Raw genomic sequence first — 18,048 nt, 5'->3', positions numbered from 1 at the left:
GAGATCACCTGGCTTTTCAAAAATGTTAAAATAGTTAGAAATACTTGTAAGGGATGTGTTTTAGAATTTCGGTTACTATTCATTTTGGAAGCTAAAATGAAGTTACTATAAGTGGTTATTATCATCTGGCAAGTTTGAAAACTCCGCCCTACAAAAGTAAATTTGGGATGTATACATTGGCATTTACTAGAAAGATTTTTTTTTTAAAACTGTGTCTCATGTAGCCTAGCTTCAAAGCACTGTGATTACAGTTAATGTGCCCCCACACCGGGTTTATTTGTGCTGGAGATCAAACCCAGGCCCATGTGCATGCCAGTGTGTGTGTGTGTGTTTAAAGATAGTAAATTGTTTTGGATGTCCAGGCATGAGATTTAAGTTTTTCCCCAGATGATTTCCAGGAAGAGCCAAGGCAGAAAAGAACCTTTAGGATAAACAGACTGGTGGCAGCTTTAGAGCCAAACTTGTGTGACAGCGGCAGTATAGGAGAAGCGAGGTCCCCCACGAACCGCATACTCGGAACCGTGGCTCATCATCTTCCTTTGCCCTCCTCCCAGAGTCTTGGAGACTGATGAGGGACATGGCTGCTAAGGGCCTGCAGTGGCAATCCCGCTTTCCCAGTCAAAAATTGGCAAGTGCCTAGTGACTTAAGGACAAACAAGAGTCCCTTTGAAACTGTGGCTGTTTTGGAATCCTGGCTAGGAGGTTCCAGTAATTATACCTCCAGCGCTGGCTGCCCTGCCCTGCCCTGCCCTGCCCTGCCCTGCCCACAGTATTGGTAACTTAGACCCAGATCAGACCTGCACTGAAGGCCCAACTGTTCAAAAGGGGACAGCAGAAGATGTCGCTGGCGGTTTCTGTGCCTTTGCTGCAGGTGGGTTCTGCAGCTGCTTTCATGGCACGCAGTTTGGTAAACAGAGAAGTCAATAGTCTTCCTTTCCCTAGCCCCCCACCCATCCCCGTGAGTGAGAAAAAGAACCGAACCGTTGAGCAAATGGGGAAACTGGACAGCGGGCCTGTGCTTGAGAGAAACCCCCAGCTCGGTTAACACATGTTGAAACACTTGCACCCTTTCTCATCCCAGCTGCTGTTGCTCCAGACTCTGGTTGGTGCTGCCTCTGCTTGGTCACAAGCGGTAGGAGGAAGCTCCCCATTCTCACGCTTGAGCTGAGACACTCTCAGACTGCCTGCCTTCCCAGAGTGCCTCTCTTAGAGTAGTGGTCCCCCCTCTGCATGAGGCCTGACAGAAGCCAGGGGTTTGGTTCACAGCCCTAGGTGGCCGTATCATTTTGAGTGAAAGCAGGCGGGAATTTGGGCATGCTTCCTAAGTGAAGGAGCTCTCAGGATCAGTCTCACATTTTGTGAGAAGCTGTGCCCCAGGTGAGTGTGGGGCACCAACACAGGAAGAATTGCCTTTCTGTGTGAGGAGGCTGAGGAAAGCAGAATAACAATTAAAGGGCTGATGCTAATGTTGGAGATTGAGAAAACCTTGCTTCCACCCCCTGGTAGGAGAGGCAATTATACATCTATTGTGAGTTTTACAAAAAGAGCGCAAGCCCACGCGCGCGCGCGCGTGTGTGTGTGTAAGCCAACAGCTCATACCCTTAACAAAGCATGCAGCAAGTCAGAGTAGAAGAATCCTGAGTTCTCGGCTAGCCTGAGCTACAGAAAGACCACATTTTAAATAACGATAATATTGAAAGCAAGCGGTGATTGTGAAATGGACAGACTTTCCACAGGGAGCCAGGTCAGCAGAAATGGAAGATAAGAGTCTGGGGAGGGGAAAGGATGAAAGAGAAAAGGTATAAACATGAGCTTAGACTGCAAAGCTCGATGGGACTGGACAGGAAAGGGTGGGAGCGCTGGGAGGTGAGGAAAGGGAAACGGAGCAGCCAGTGACGGGCCTGGAGTGTCAGGTAGGGCCGACCTGCAGACAAGCACAGAGGCAAGTGCTTGGTGCTGTTGTAGTTCTGGGTGACTGAGTTGATGCTGGGTCAAGCTTGATTCTAGAAAGGTCTGGGAATAGGATGGGGCATAGGAAATTGCCCTGGGCAAGTATTCTTGGGGAGCTTCGACTGTGTTCTCCCAAGTCTAGTATCTGCTAGAAGAGATCAGTTCCTAGTCAGGCTGGCCTCACTAGAGAGGGAGCTGAAGGTCAGAAAAGCAGGGAAGCTGTTCAGACAAATGGGAGCATACTGATGTCAGGAGGGGTTCGCAAGGTCCAGTTGAGAAGCCATGGTGGAAATCAGTTAGGAGGAGGAAGAAGCGGTGTTTAGAGGTAGGTAAGTCCCAGAGAATGGAGCAGCATTAAGGGCTTCATTACCACAAAGTCCAAGGCCACAAGGGGACCCACTCCTTCATTCCCCAAGCCCTGCTCTGCATGGACAATAAAACCCCACTGAAATTCTGCCCATGTGAGTAGGTAGGACACTGACGGAAGCAGGGCGGACTTCCTAACAACCACTACAGACCACGTGACCTCAAGTAAGGGGTGGGGGAAGGCTATCTAGTGAAGGGTGTGCTGTTGCTGGTGGGACTTGAAGATGAAGGCGCCCAAGAACTGGTTTGCCTGGGTTGGGTGGAGAATAGGATCGCCACCTATTGGCTGGGTAGGTAGATCTGGATTAGGGGATCTTCATAGGCCTGGCCCAGTGTGTAAGGCTCTGACCCTTAAAATTATGTCAAAATCTGCATTTTACCAGACTATAAATGACCTTCTATATGGTCACATGGAACTTGATTGATGATTTTGGGATTTATTTTATTCATTTTTGGAAACCAACCTTCTCACAATGTCTAAGGGCTATATTCAGAATAGCCCACTTTCTAAGTCTGGGAGAGGCTGGGTGATTAGTTCTGCAGGAGTTTTGTTGATTTCCATCCTCTTGATTAGGCTGTAACTCTGTATACTCTTTTCTGTGTGTCTCATATAAACCACACAATTAGGACCTTTCTGTTTGTGTAGCAACTTGATGTTGTAAGCATTTTCATGTGACTAAAACGTTCTCCAAGAACAGTACTAATGGTTGTATTTCATTGAGTTCATGTTCACATTCCCCTGTTTAGCCAGGAGGTGGTGGGGAGGCAGAGGCAGGTGGATCTCTGAGCTTGAGGCCAGCACACAGAGTTCCAGAATGGCCAGGGCCACAGAGAAATCCTGCCTTCCAGAACCAACCAACCAAACAAACACCATTCCCCTTGGCCCTTTATGTTTCTAAATTTTCTGTGGCAAACATTGCAATATTGAACAACTTTGTGGATATTTTTCAGATAACCCTTTATTTTTATTATTATTTTTGTTTTGTTTTGTTTTGTTTGAAACAGGGTTTTTCTGTGTAACCCCAGTTGTACTGGAACTCACTCTGTAGACCAGGCTGGCCTTGAACTCAGATTCTCCTGCCCGTACGTACCTCCAGATTGCTGGGATTAAAGGTGTACCACAACTACCCAGGTTCAGATAATCCTTTTTTAAAAGAACAGTTTTGTGATCCCCATCCCCTGAAGAAATCCCTAGAAACTACTGTGAAATTTGTTGGGTCTGCCCATCTTCCTGAGTCCTGAGGGGCAGTTTTTCTTTTCTCTTTTAAATGTGTCTTCCTTTCTCCTCTTCCAGGCGACTGCTGAGAGTCACAAGTTGCAGCTCTGGGGCTTTTTCTTTAAACACTAATAAAATTATTTTTTGATCTGTAAAAAAAATGTTAGAAGTGGATTACTGGATCAAAACAGTAGAACTTGAGACCCTTGATTATATTTTGCTAAACGGTTCTTAGATTATATGAGTGTGTCCCAGTTCAATACACTCGTCTGTATTGGGATGCTTTTAGTGGCTCCTGTTTTGATATTTAAACATAACAAAGTAGGAACAAGGTATCTCTTGTTCTGTTTTAGACTTAGATTCTCTGTGAGCTGGATTTCCCCCACTGCTCTTCTAAGTTTAAGGGGCCACTGCAGGGGGTTTCTTGTTTGTGTTTTTGTCTTCTTGTAGTGCATTGCCTCCCACGTGTAGAGGGATGCTACCACTGAGCCCTCAACCCCTTCCCAGAGCAATAGTTTTCAAAGTTTACGAAGAGTGGACAGGAGACACCCTGGAGGTAGGCTCGGATGTAGATAGAGAATGGGGCTCAGGACCCAGAGGTCAGGGTAGGGTCAGGAAAGAAGAGTTGTGGGGGTGGTGAGACCTTTAGAACAGCTGGGTGGGGGGGGAGGGGATGAAGGACTCCCCCAAGGGCAAGAATAGAGACTTTTAGTGAGAGGACTTTCCAGGTTTCCTTTAGGTAGGACTGACCCTCGGGCACAGGAATGCTGGTTTGAGAGGAGTTGAGAGGCCCTATTCAAACAGTCCAATTTCACTTAACCCACAAGGAGAGCCAATGAGTTGGCAATGAGGATCCCAGGCATTGGGTAGTAACTTAACAGACCAGACACAGGTCTAAGCACTTATAATTAACTCATTTATCTTCACCACCATCATATAGAGCAGATACTCATTTACAGAAATAGCTCAGAGAAGTTCAGCGTCAAGTCAGGAGTAGGTGGAAATGCCTGAATTTGAACCTAGATATTCTGGCTAGTCCAACCTCAATATAGAAACTAATGTGGGATGGGGAGCTAGCCTCGAAGGGCACACCCTGTTTACCAATGTTCAGTAGAAGGAAACAGATTCAGGTGGGAATGCCGAGAATGCAAGGGCAGGGCTTCTGCTTAAAATGGATCCTGGGACCCTAATAATAGCTACCTGACTTTGTGCCAGGCATTGTGCAAAGGGGCTTTACATTCAATCCTCAGTAACTCCTTTGAATGAGATGCTGTCATTACCTCATCTCATCTTACTGATGAGGAAGTTGACGCACAAAAATTGCCCAAGACCAAAAGGCCAAGCCAGGCCAAGCCAGGCCAAGCGTGGCCGAGCGGCTGCCCTCGTGGCGTTAGGGGAAACAGGGAGAATGGTGGGGGCGTGGCTAGACGAGCGGAGGCGTGGCCGAGCGGGGCGTGGCCGCAGATTTGGCGGGGCCTGGGGCCAGGCGAGGTTGGCGCGCGTCCGGGAAGGTTTAGGCGGGGTCGCACCTGTTGCTTGACTCCCCCGCAGCTCGACCACGGGGTTCGGATCGCTAATTGATGCCCAGAAAGTAGTGAAAGAACCCTAGGCGAATTCCGGGTCCGGTTTTCTGCGGAGCACGTGGCCTGCTTCCTCTTGAGTGCGGGCTGGGGGGTCGCGACTCCAGGGTCTCCTGAGGTCATTCTGGCCGCTGAAGTCGGCAGAGTCCACCTTCGGCCAGCTGGCCATTTTGAAAAACTGCCTTCCCGCCTCTCAGTGCGGGTGCAGGGGCCAGTAGCGCGACCTCGCCCCGGTGGGGCCCTCTCCCTTCACCCCAGCCGGGCTTTCCCGCTGGGCAGGCTTTGCCAGGCAGCCTCCCTGGTACCACTCGGGACTCGGGCAGTATGGCCTCAGGTAAGCGTGGGGCGCGTGTTTTGGTGATACAGAGATCCCGGGACAGAGGTGCCTTGGTCCGGGTGACAAGAGTGAGCGTGAGGGTCTTGGCACAGCCTGCAAGACCTAGGGGATGTGAGCAGATCCTAGAAGGGTCTGGGAAGCAGAGCTTGAGTATGCAGGCAGAGGGACAAGCAGGGGAGACTGGGGTCTTTCCCACAGACCGCAGACAGGACCGTGCCTCCTGCTCTTCCTGTCTTCCTAGGAGGCAGCGTCTGCCAGTCAGTGGAATTTTCCCAAGACAGGCCCCTCCCTCCCGGCTCGAATTCTCCGTTCAGCCTCCTTCTCCCAGAGCTGAGCTGTCCCTAGAGCAGGGGTCAGATGGAGTAGAGAGTGGGCTCTACCTCAGAGGCGCTGGGTTTTCATGAGTACGCTTGCCCTGTCCCTGGAGGAAATGGGTTTTGAGGTTGGAGAAGCTCAGGCTGTATTTTTGCTTATTATTTTTCGCTCTGGTTGGCCGGACCAGCCTAGCGTGGACTTTGGCTTCTTTGCCTTGAAGCTTTGGCAAGGGATGAGGGCTCGCGAGGTGGGGTGAGGGGTGGTGCAGAGCTGAGAGCTGGCGCTGCTCCATCTGTTTTCTTTGCACCCCCACCCCCACCCCAGTCCGCGTTACCATCAGTCACGTCACTCTAGGGACTGGAGTGGGAAGGGAGGGATAAGGGGCAGGATGGAGGCCCCACTCCCCGAGGTTGCCTAGACAACATCAGAAATCGTGGCCAGGGCCTCTTCCGCCGGTGGGGCGCTGCTTCCTGCATCAGTCACTCCCGCTGGGGGCGGGGCGGAGGAAGGGGTTGGATGTAAGAGAGCTTGGCCTCAGCCGGTGAGGTTCCTCCGCTGTCGCCTTGGCCCCAGCCATGGCATCCTATCCTGGCCCAAGCAAGTCCAAGTCCAAATATCCCTTTAAGAAGCGGGCCAGCCTGCAAGCTTCCGCTGCTGCTCCAGGTAAGTGTTCTTGGCTTCAGGCATGGGCTCCTCTAGGCCACCTGGTGCCTCAGAGAGGGGCCCCCTTCTGCAGCACCCTCTCAGCAATGATGCCTCTCTAACCTCGGTTCCAGGGCTGACTAGCTGGTTTCGATGGCAGAGGGAGGGGGCCGGGAGGGGGTGCCTGAGGTTTCCATGTCAGGGATGCTACCCTCTGTAACAAGGAGTGGGTGTGGATGTGGGTGCAGGAGAGGCGTATGAGCACACGTGCCTGCTTGTGCAGATGCTAAGACGGAGTGTGAAGTGTATGTGAATGGAGTGGGGAGGGTGTGGGACTGCCTGCTTTGCGGACTGGCTACCGTGTTTGGTGCCTGTGCCTAGACAAGGCAGGCTCGTGTTGTTAACTCTTTCCAAGACCCTAGATCTAGGACTCCCTCGTTGGTGAGAGTGGCGGACTTTGACATCTGGGGTCATGCATTGCTGGCACATACGGAGCTAGGGCTCAATTGCTACTATCCTTGCTGTGTGCTTGTTCCTGGTCTGTGTTGTGAGTCTCTTTGGGAGAGCAGGAGTCCTTGGGATGCCTAGTGGGCTGTGTACCTTGCACCCTTGGGTTTGGCTCCTGTTTTGTGGGTATCTCTGCACCATTGGCAGCAGTTTGTGCGGTGCCGACTGTCGATGCTGGTGAGAACTCAGCTACTAGAGTTTGTGTTTCCAGGGGTGAGGGTGCCCCCCACGCTCAAGTGTTCTGGCTAAAGAAAGACCTTTTGGTGATTGTTGTTAACCCATCGTAGCTGTATTTACACCCTGGCCACCCTCCTCTAGCTTGTTCTTAGGGTGCACAAGATGCCTGACTAGGGCTTTGTACTGTGCTGAGCTGTGTCTCAGGCTGTGTGCTCTGGGGCTGCGTTGGTTACTCTGTGGCTGAACCAGAGACCCTTAGGTGGTTAGACCCTGAGAGCATCTTGTCCCAGGGGTCAAGGCCTAGTGAGACAGTCTTGATAATGAGGGGGCGGGGGGAGACTCCTAATCAAGAGGAGAGATTAGGCACCAGAATCCTGGGGCTGATGGTGTGGTTCCCTCTTGGCTTTGGGCTGTATACATGATGTTGTGATGCCAACTTATGGCCCCGGGCCAGGGAGACAGGACCTGGCCTGAGGGAGTGTGGAGGTTGTTGCCAGAGTGTCTCCTCTGGTGAATCCAGTGGTGTTTTGTAGTCATGTGGCTGGAACCCTGCTGGCTCATCCAGCTCTACTGCATAGGCCCAGGGTTACCTGACAATAAAGGGTTTAAAATGAGGGCTTTTGACTTCATTTCTGCAGCTCTGAGGTCTGCCTTCAGGGATGTAGAAGTGGCTGGTGGCTGGGTATAATGATGCACACCTGTAATTAGCTACTTGGGAAGCTGAGGCAGGAGGAGCATGAGTTCCAGGTATGCCTGAACACTTAGTAAGATCCTGCTTTAAAGAAAAAGAGAAAGGGTGAGGATTGAGCACACACAAGGCCTCAGTGTGGTCCCAGTAATGAAAAAGACAGAAAACAAAACCCCCAAATGTATTTAAGAGGATGGATAGGAGGCTAGAGAGATGGCTCAGAGGTTAAGAGCATTGCCTCCTCTTCCAAAGGTCCTGAGTTCAATTCCCAGCAACCACATGGTGGCTCACAACCATCTGTAATGGGGTCTGGTGCCCTCTTCTGGCCTGCAGGCATACACACAGACAGAATATTGTATACATAATAAATGAATAAATATTTAAAAAAAAAAAAAGGATGGATAGGATCTGGATCTGGGTTATTTTTATTTGTTTGGTTTTTGAGACAGGGTTTCTGCCTTGGCTGTCCTGGAATTCACTCTGTAGACCAGACTAGCCTCAAAAGCAGAGATTGTCCTTGTCTCTGGCTTCTGTGTGCTGGGTTTAAAGATGTGTACCACCACTGCCTGGTCTAGGATCTGGGTTCTTGATAATCAAAGACTTTGAAACCTGGGTTGGGTAGGTAGGTGTTGATCGTTACCTATTCTGCTCTCTCGCAAGGGAGAAATGGTATCACCTCATCACCCCTACAAAGCTCCTTTCTGTTCATTGCTCTTTCTACTTAGCAGCCTTGTCCCTGTACTGGGCTCAGAGGCCCTCTCACCCTCCCAGCTGAAGGGGCTCCATGTGGGAAGTGTTTGGAGCATCCCAGGAATTTCTGATTGCAGTCTCCTGGGCTCAGGGCCCTAAGCTTTACAGAACACTTGTAGGACATTCCCTGTGAGTCCTGGGGCTGGGGCCAGGTAGGACAAGGCCACTTCTGACCCACTTATAGCCTGTGTCCAGAGGTTAAGACAAGCAAATAAACAAAAGGAGAGTCCTATGTGTCTCCCAAATGCTGTTCCCATATTAGAAGGTAGTCTTCTTGAATAGGTTGTTCCTACACTGACAGTGGGCTTGGGACTGGCGTGGAGGCCAAGAAGCCTCTGTAACTAGCTCCTGTCCAGATTCAACTGGTGGTCCAACTACCAGCCAGCTTTTGCTTGTAGCAAAGACCTTGTCTCTCCCAAAGAGCTCGTAGTCAGGACCCAAAAGACAGTGGTGGACAGAGGTAACTGCCCAGAGGCTCCGGGCCCAGGGGAGGATGGCTGGTCTCCCTTCTTGTCTCTTCTCCTACCCTTTGGCCAGCCAGACTGTGTCTACTTTCTGTCCCCTAGGGCTGTGGTTTTAAGGAGACTTGGCCCCTCCTTTTCAGACTGCCTTGCTTGGCCATGTCAGCCTGTCTTGTTTCTCCCTGTTGAGATCCCTGCATCGGGGTGGACCTCGCTGGCACTGAAGAGGTTAAGGTTCTGTTAGAGTTCTCCTCTGGGTTTCTGAACTCCCTTGAACTCTCCCAACCCCCTACTTGGGGCCATCCCAGGGTCTCCCCTGCTTATAGCCGCACTTGGTACAGCCCATGCCAGCCCCTGAGCTGTCCTGGGGGACTGACTGCAGCTTCACAAGGCAAACAGGCAGGCAAGGGGCACGGGGCTGCTACCAGAACACTCTTGAACTCCGCAGGTAGGGTGCCAGTAGGGACCACGGCAAGTCAGTAGCTGGGTCCTGATCTAGGTTAAGCTCCTTTCTCTTTCTTTGTCCAGCTTTGGGACTGTACCTGGAATACTAGGAAGTGGGTGCAAAGACCATAAGGCATACTACCTAGACAGAGCCTCCGAGTCCTTTTCTAAGACAGAGTGGAGGTGGGGAAGAGGGTTCTGGAAGGATGGCTGCATCTTCTCCAGCTGGCTGTGAGAACCGAGGGTCTGTGAACAGCTTCCTGCAGGAGGAGGCTAAGACTGTTGAAGGACCTGTCTGGGTCCTTCCTGGTGGGCTGGGGTCTCAGGCAGTCCAGGAGACTAGCTGCTTCAGACTGTCAGTGTTAGCTTCGTGGTGAGCCCATGAAGAGTTGTTCTGCCCTGGTTGGAGTAGAAAGACCCCTGGCTTCCAACTTTTCCTTTCCCAGGGCCTTCCGTGGGGCCTCCAGCCCAGATGCTAGTGCCTCCAAGTGGCATAGACTGTGGTCGCTCCCTTCAGGACAGCTAGCAGTGGGTGGGGCAACCTTGGCAGCTCTGGGGTCCTCGAGAGAGGACAGGCCCCCACGGGGAGAGAGGGCGCCTTAGCAACCAGGTCCTCTTCCTGGATAGTTGCTTCTCAGGTCAGAGCCGAGTGTCTGCTGTACTTGTCTGTGCCTTGCAGGTCTAGGAGAGGAGACGGCCGCACTCTGTTCTTGTCTGTGAAGGACCTGTTAGGCCAGGGGTGGATCTGATCCTGGGTTTGTGCCCTAGAAGCTGACGATCCTTAGTGTGGCCACTGGTCCTAAATGAGTGCCGTGTGTGTGTGTGTGTGTGTGTGTGTACATGTGCACCCCCCTTTCTGGGAAATAGTCACATGCAGATAGATCCTCCTGGTCTAAGGGAGGGGGCCACCCCCACCTCAAGTTCTTATCGCAGAGTTGATTCATTTGCTCTATAGGCAGGCGCAGGACCTCATCCCTGAGGCCGGGGTGGTGACGGGCCTCTGTGTAGATGTGGATGGGTTTTTTTGGGAGCCCCACATGGCTGCTCTTCTGTCTCAGTGGATATATTGCCCAGTGTCTAGGCCCTGGCTTTTAATAGGTTCTGGCCCCAGGGCGGGAACAGGCTCTTGGCTTCCTAGTTAGGTCCTCCCCTCCTCCTGTTGACCCTGGCATCACTGTCTCTGCAGAGGCTCGGGGTGGTCTGGGGGCCTCTCCGCTGCAGTCTGCCCGATCCCTGCCGGGCACTGCCCCCGGCCTCAAGCACTTCCCACTCGACCTTCGCACGTCTATGGATGGCAAATGCAAGGAGATCGCTGAGGTATCACCTGGCACCCCACCCCTTCTCACCTCATTCTTGGCTGTCCCTGACCCTAAGCCTTGCCCAGACTCTGCCGGGTGCGGGCGCAGAGGGCTTGAAAGCATGGCCGCCTGACCTTTCCTCTTCCCTCCTTGGTACCAGGAGCTGTTCAGCCGCTCCCTGGCTGAGAGTGAGCTCCGCAGCGCCCCTTATGAGTTCCCAGAGGCCAGCCCCATCGAGCAGCTGGAGGAGCGGAGGCAGCGGCTGGAGCGGCAGATCAGCCAGGATGTCAAGTGAGCCTGCTCCTGCCTCTCCCCTGTCCCTTTGTCCCTTTGAGGTCCACCGGGGAGGCAGCGCAGAGCACATTCTCTGGAGCCAGGCCATGCTGATTCCATCTTCTGGGAGGTTTAGAGTCTACGGGATAAACTTACTTCTGGGACTGCTTTCTCCTCTCTGAAGTGGGCTGCGAGCAGCCCAGGGTCCACAGCCCTGCCCGCGAGGACCACCTGTGGGAGTTGTGTGCACAGCAGCTGGCACAGGTGGTACCCGGCTGCGGCAGCCAATGCTCTTGCTTTACCAGACCCTTTTCCTCTCACCTCTAGGCTGGAGCCAGATATCCTGCTTCGGGCCAAGCAAGATTTCCTGAAGACAGACAGTGACTCGGACTTACAGTGAGGAAGGAAGGGGGCATGCGCAGGGCCTGTGGAGCTGGGGTCTGTACGGTGGCTGTCTCAACCCTTTCTGTCTTCCATTCCCCCCATAGGCTCTACAAGGAGCAAGGAGAGGGACAGGGTGACAGGGGTCCTTGGGAGCGCGATGCAGTACTGGAACGGGAATTTCAGCGGGTCATCATCTCTGGGGAGGAGAAGTGCGGGGTGAGTGTGGAATGAAGCCTTGGGTTCTAGAGAGTTCTGGCCTGGGGAACTGGCGGGAGCTAGAGAGGGCATCTTTCTTCTGGTGCCTGGAGTGTCAGAGGTGCTGGGACTGGAGAGGGCAGTGTGCGGTCTGGGGATGGCCAAAGGGTGAGTATTATAAGCCTGAATGTGGACAGAGACCCAAGAAAGTGACGGCCTGTCCTTGTCTTCAGGTGCCATTCACAGACCTGTTAGATGCAGCCAAAAGTGTGGTGCGGGCACTCTTCATCCGGGAGAAGTACATGGCTCTGGCCCTGCAAAGCTTCTGCCCCACCACCCGCCGCTACCTGCAGCAGCTGGCTGAGAAGCCCCTGGAGACGCGAACCTATGAGCAGAGCCCCGATACTCCTGTGTCTGCCGGTGGGAGCTCCTGTCCCTCCCCAGACCCCAACTGCCCTGGGTGCCTAGGCTTGGAGCCTGGGCACTTCTGCCCTGCCTGCATTTCCCCACACCCAGGCTTTCTGGCTTCTTACCCTCTGGGAGGGTGGAGGTTGGGGCCTGTAGCTGCTCTTTTGGAGCCTTTGACATCCCTTGCTATGGACCCCACAGACTAGGCAGCTGCAGGCTCTGAAGCTCCCTGGCCCTGACTCTTCCCCCGCTCTCCCCTTTGCAGATGCCCCGGTGCACCCCCCCGCCCTGGAGCAGCACCCGTATGAGCACTGTGAGCCTAGCACCATGCCTGGGGACCTGGGCTTGGGCCTGCGCATGGTGCGTGGTGTGGTGCATGTCTACACCCGCAGGGATCCCGATGAGCAGTAAGAGGGGTGTGGTGTGTGCTGGGGGTGTGCCGTAGGGAATTGGCTTGGGAGAGGGGCCAGGCGGCTTGCCTTGCTCTCCTCACCTGAGCTTCCTGCATGCTAGCTGTCCAGAGGTAGAGCTTCCGTACCCTGACCTACAGGAGTTTGTTGCTGACGTCAATGTGCTGATGGCCCTGATTATCAATGGCCCCATGTAAGTTTCCACCTGTCCCACCTCACAACCCAGATCTTCCAGCCTCGCCCTGCCCTGCCCTGCCCTGCCCCAGACAACTGTCACTTTGTCTCCTGCCACTCCCGAGTCATGTATTCCTAGTCTGCTGCCCTTACTCTGTACGCTCCTGCCTCCTGCCTTCGCCCTTCCTAGGAACCTCCATCAGGAGCTGAGTCTTTCTCTTCTTCTTGCCCAGAAAGTCATTCTGCTACCGCCGGCTGCAGTACCTGAGCTCCAAATTCCAGATGCATGTTCTGCTCAACGAGATGAAGGAATTGGCTGCTCAGAAGAAAGTGCCCCACCGGGACTTCTACAATATCCGGAAGGTGGGCCCTCAGCTTGTGGTCTCTGTGTCCTGATGCACCTCTCTCAAGACTGGGGTTCTCCCCTCGCCCCCCAACAGTCAATATGGAGAGCCCTCTTTTACCCCGTTTTGGCCATGGACATTTCTTCTAAAAAATTACTACGTTCCAGTTATGTAATTGTGTGTGTGTATGGGTGTGGGCATGTGGAGGCTGAGGAAAACTTCCCAGAAGTCCTTTCTCCTCTTCTGCCCTCTGGGTCCTGGGGAGTGGCTTGTCAGGTTCAGTGGCAGGTGCCTTCACCTGCTGAGCCCTCTCTCCCCAACTTTGCATTTGTTTGTGTGTGGTATGTGTGCATATGTTTATGCATGCTTGCAAGTACATGGTCACAGTGTGTGTGTACGTGCGTGTGCATGTGCACATGCTTGTGCACACTTACCCATGTGGCGGGGAGGCCAAAGTTAACATTGACAGAGTTTCTCACTTGAACCCAGAGTTTGTTGCTCCGACTAGTCTAGGTTTATTTTGTGTCTCCCTTGCCTCTGCCATCTCCCTTGCCTCTGCCATCCTCATGTTAAGATTATAGGTAGACTGCTGCATACCCCTGGCATTTATGTAGGTTCAGGGGATCACTACTGTAGTCCTCGTGTGCTGAAGTGACAAAGCCCTAGCTGTTGGTGAACCCTGCGGTCCTTCTCTACTGCAGGTGGACACGCACATCCATGCCTCATCCTGCATGAACCAGAAGCATCTGCTGCGCTTCATCAAGCGGGCGATGAAGCGGCATCTGGAGGAGATCGTGCATGTTGAGCAGGGCCGTGAGCAGACCCTGCGGGAGGTCTTCGAGAGCATGAACCTCACGGCTTATGACCTCAGCGTGGACACGCTGGACGTGCATGCGGTATGTCCCAGGGGCTGGGGTGTTGGGTCGGCACTAGGGCCAGGGATCAGGGGTGTGACCTTGGCCTTCCCATATCCTCCAGGATAGGAATACCTTTCACCGATTTGATAAATTCAATGCCAAATACAACCCTATCGGGGAGTCTGTCCTCCGCGAGATCTTCATCAAAACGGACAACAAGATTTCCGGGAAGTACTTTGCTCATATCATCAAGGTATGGAGCGGCTCTTCCCTGCTGAGCTAGAGCCCAGGTGTAGGAGGGCTCCAGTGCCAGGAGGAGGGAGGGAGGCAGGAGGCCTGAGGAACACCTGTGGTGAGTCCTCGGGCAGGGAGGAACCTGCTGTGATTGCTTCTGGTGTCTAGGAGGTGATGTCAGACCTGGAGGAGAGCAAATACCAGAACGCAGAGCTCCGGCTGTCCATCTACGGGCGCTCGAGGGACGAGTGGGACAAGCTGGCACGCTGGGCAGTGGTGCACAAAGTGCACTCTCCCAATGTGCGCTGGCTGGTGCAGGTGCCCCGCCTCTTGTGAGTGTCCCTTAGAGTGGGAGGAAGCCCCAGGGCTGTTCAGGTACAAAGGGCCAGGGCCTGCCTTCCGTTCTGCTGGGATGGCTAAGCCTTCAGGAGCCAGGCTAGGCACTCTGAGTGCCAGGAAGGACCTCCCAGGCCAACCCATGGTCTGTCCTGCCTGGTCTCTCCAGATGTCCCACCTTCCCACTGTGGTTCAGGCTGGTGCTCTTCATGATAGCTCTGCCCCTTGCTGTCCTGCTGCCGGCCCTGCATCTGCTTGTGTCCTGTCTTCCCTGCAGTGACGTGTACCGCACCAAGGGCCAGCTGGCCAACTTCCAAGAGATGCTGGAGAACATCTTTCTGCCACTGTTTGAGGCTACCGTGCACCCTGCCAGCCACCCAGAGCTGCACTTGTTTCTGGAGCACGTGAGCAGTGGCCAGGGCGGGGCGAGGGCAGGCTAGCTGGGCGAGGGCCCAGCTGTGACCCTCGGACTGACCACAGCTCTCTGCCAGGTGGATGGCTTTGACAGTGTGGATGATGAGTCCAAGCCAGAGAACCATGTCTTCAACCTGGAGAGTCCCCTCCCGGAAGCCTGGGTGGAGGAGGACAACCCACCCTACGCCTACTACTTGTATTACACCTTTGCTAACATGGCCATGTTGAACCATCTGCGCAGGTGCTTATCTCAGGGGTGCTGACCCTCTGCTTGCCTTGCTTCTGAGCGCCCTGAGCTAGCACTAGCACCCTGGCTCACATTGCCCTGGGGGGGGGGGCTCCTCCTGCCTGGGCTCTTTCTGTGCCCATAGGCTTCATTTGTCATCCTCTCTAGTCGAGAATCTGCCCCTGTCCTCCATCCTAAGCCCCCACAGTGACTAGCTAGAGGGCACATGTGTGCTGGAGGTGTGGGATCCGGGGTCAGGTAAGCTTAGGTGTGGCTGGGCTCTGGAACTGACTGTGTCTTCATGCCCCTCAGGCAGAGGGGTTTCCACACGTTTGTGCTGAGGCCGCACTGCGGGGAGGCTGGGCCCATCCACCACCTGGTGTCAGCCTTCATGCTGGCCGAGAACATCTCCCACGGGCTGCTTCTGCGCAAGGTCAGGGTCTACACCTCCAGCCTCCACATGCAGTTGTTTGCCTTCCTGCTCCTCCTCCTCACCCAGCCATGAGATCAGATTCCTTCCAATATAATTAGCTCTTCCCACCCATCCCCTAGCGGAGGAGCCCGGCTTGAATTTACCCTTCTTATGTGAGACCTAACCTGGAGCCCCCTTCCCCTGCTCCCCAGAACCAGTACGCCCTCTCAGCACTGAGCCCCCCCCCACAACTCCTCCTTTCCTCCTACCTCCCCAGGCCCCCGTCCTGCAGTACCTATATTACCTGGCTCAGATCGGCATCGCCATGTCCCCGCTCAGCAACAACAGCCTGTTCCTCAGCTACCACCGGAACCCTCTACCCGAGTACTTGTCCCGCGGTCTCATGGTTTCGCTGTCCACGGATGATCCCCTGCAGTTCCACTTCACCAAGGTCAGACCCAAGGCAGCAGGTGGCCTTGGGCGGGTGGGTGTCTCAGGGATCCTGGGGTTTCTCTGGGTCTGTGCTGCCCCTTGCTGGTGGAGCACTGCAACTGTTAGCTAAGCCCTTAAAGGAGGGAGAGGCTGCAGGGACCGGATGTCTCTCTCAAGGAACCTGGCCTGTGCAGGAACCCCTGATGGAGGAGTACAGCATTGCCACTCAGGTGTGGAAGCTCAGCTCCTGCGACATGTGTGAACTGGCCCGGAACAGTGTGCTCATGAGTGGCTTCTCCCACAAGGTATGATACACAACCTGCCCGGGGCTGGGTGTCACCTCTTTGTCATCCTTTGCTTTGGGGTCCCGGTTGTGTCCCTGTGATGATTTGATCTCCCTGCAGCTCTGCTCATCACCCACACCACACCCTCTGCAGGTAAAAAGCCACTGGCTGGGACCCAACTATACCAAGGAGGGCCCCGAGGGCAATGACATCCGCCGCACCAACGTGCCAGACATCCGAGTAGGCTACCGCCATGAGACCCTGTGCCAGGAGCTGGCCCTTATCACACAGGCCATCCAGAGTGAGACGCTGGAAACCATCCCAGAGGAAGTGGGCCTTGTCATGAGCCCGGGGCCTTAGTGAACCTGGTCCATGCAGTGCTCGCCCATCTCGGCGACTCGATCGTGTCTGTGATTGGCCGCCTTCCACCTGGTGTGGTCTCTGCATGTCTCTGTTCTCTGTTTCCGTCCTGCATGTCTTTGACCAGGTCTTGCCTCTGGGCCACCTCAATGAAAGCAAGTCCAGGTATCTGCTTCACTGCCGTCTTGGCTCAGGTGGTACCTGATGACTGAGATTTAGGGCTGGCCCTGCTAATGACCCATCCCAGGGTTGTCAGAGGTCTGGCTGTCCTATGGTGTCTTCAGTGTCCACAGGGGCTTGGGATAGTTGTGTGGTGTTAGCCCCGTAGCCTCCGGAGCCCTACCTCGGCAAATCCAGGCTTTGACTAGACTTCAAGTTGTGGTCCCTTCTTGTTTATGTGGCCATGGGACAGTCAAGAGGGGCTTATGGTCCCTCTGTTGTGGCACTGGCTGCTCGGTGTCTGTGCTAGGCAGAGTAGGCTTTGGCTTGCTCATGGCCCTGGAGGCCTGGACCACTGCCCCTGCCAAGTCACTGCCTCCTCTGTTCCTCCCCACTCCACATGTCCCTCTGTTACCAGCTCCCAGGAGCCTGTGGGAAGGGGCAGCTGCCCTGATCTGTGTGTACAGTTGGGGGGTGCTGGGCCTGCCGTTAGCCCTGGGAGTGGTACCACCTTCGGGGGTTCCCAGGTCTTTGGCCAGGCCCAGATCCCAGTTAGCCTTCTGCGTTATGTTCTAGACCAAGGCCTTTGCTATGAAGAACAGTGTTTCATATGACCCATTTTCCTAGTGCATGAGAAATAAAGATTATTTAAGTAATGAGGCATGCGAAGGTCTCTGTTGGGAGGAAAGGGGTGGTAAGTGGCAAGGCTCTCTGGATGGAGTTCAGCCTGGGCCGCTGTCTAACAAAGGCTGGTGGCGGTCCTGCCGACACTTCTGAGTGCTTGGGTCGTGTGTGTGTGTGTGTGTGTGTGTGTGTGTGTGTGTGTGTGTTTGTGTGGTCACAGCTATGACGTGCAGCACATTCTGAGGCGCACGGCATGGATGAAGTGGATTAGTGTGTTTGCACAGAGACCAGGGTATCATCAGTAGGAGAGAGGAGATGCCCACTGCGCTATTACCTAGTTTGTCCCTTCTGAAGGGGACAGGTGGCTCCAGCTCCATGGTGTATTCTTGTCACACCAGCTTGGAAGGATGGCACGCTTCCACATCGTACCTCCTATGCAGCTTTAGCATGGCAGGTGGGAACGTATGCCCCTGCATGTCTGCCTGAGGCCTGTGGTTCCAAAACTGCTAACCTGTCTGAAACACTCTTGCCAGGTCCCCCCTTGAGGAATCTGACAAAAGGTGGCAGGTGTGAGACAGCTCAGATTGTGTCGCAAGGAGCTGGAGCTGCTGGTGTTTGAACCCCTCTCTAGCACTTCACTTTCCACCCCAAGTTTGTGGTACGGTTTGCAGAGCATCTCTTTGCCTCTAAGGTGCTAGAGTCCATTGCGCGTGTAAAGAAGGGAAGTACACCTTTAATCCTAGCACTAGGGAGGCAGAGGCAGGTGGATCTCTGTGAGTTTGAGCCAACAT

General features: G+C 54.0%; 1 protein-coding gene across 3 annotated transcripts; it reads left to right on the top strand.

Moving 5' to 3' along the window:
- Positions 1–5,017: 5,017 nt before the first annotated feature.
- On the top strand, positions 5,018–17,722 carry Ampd2 (adenosine monophosphate deaminase 2). Of its 3 annotated transcripts, none has more exons than XM_057794245.1 (18): positions 5,018–5,446; positions 10,620–10,750; positions 10,892–11,022; positions 11,332–11,400; positions 11,493–11,604; positions 11,817–12,003; positions 12,257–12,398; positions 12,505–12,594; positions 12,809–12,938; positions 13,621–13,815; positions 13,898–14,029; positions 14,179–14,342; positions 14,624–14,750; positions 14,838–15,001; positions 15,299–15,419; positions 15,676–15,849; positions 16,025–16,135; positions 16,268–17,722. In XM_057794245.1, the coding sequence occupies exons 1-18, from the start codon at positions 5,437–5,439 to the stop codon at positions 16,472–16,474; spliced, it is 2,397 nt and encodes a 798-aa protein (XP_057650228.1). In that variant the 5' UTR covers positions 5,018–5,436; the 3' UTR covers positions 16,475–17,722. The 3 variants fall into 3 exon arrangements, with proteins under 3 accessions (XP_057650228.1, XP_057650227.1, XP_057650229.1); XM_057794244.1 differs by lacking the exon at positions 5,018–5,446 and adding an exon at positions 5,780–6,427; XM_057794246.1 differs by lacking the exon at positions 5,018–5,446 and adding an exon at positions 9,403–9,437.
- Positions 17,723–18,048: the final 326 nt, after the last annotated feature.

The sequence above is a fragment of the Chionomys nivalis genome, chromosome 18 (genome assembly GCF_950005125.1).
Source record: "Chionomys nivalis chromosome 18, mChiNiv1.1, whole genome shotgun sequence".
Taxonomy (NCBI): domain Eukaryota; kingdom Metazoa; phylum Chordata; class Mammalia; order Rodentia; family Cricetidae; genus Chionomys; species Chionomys nivalis.
This window is presented reverse-complemented; position numbering and strand designations above follow the sequence as displayed.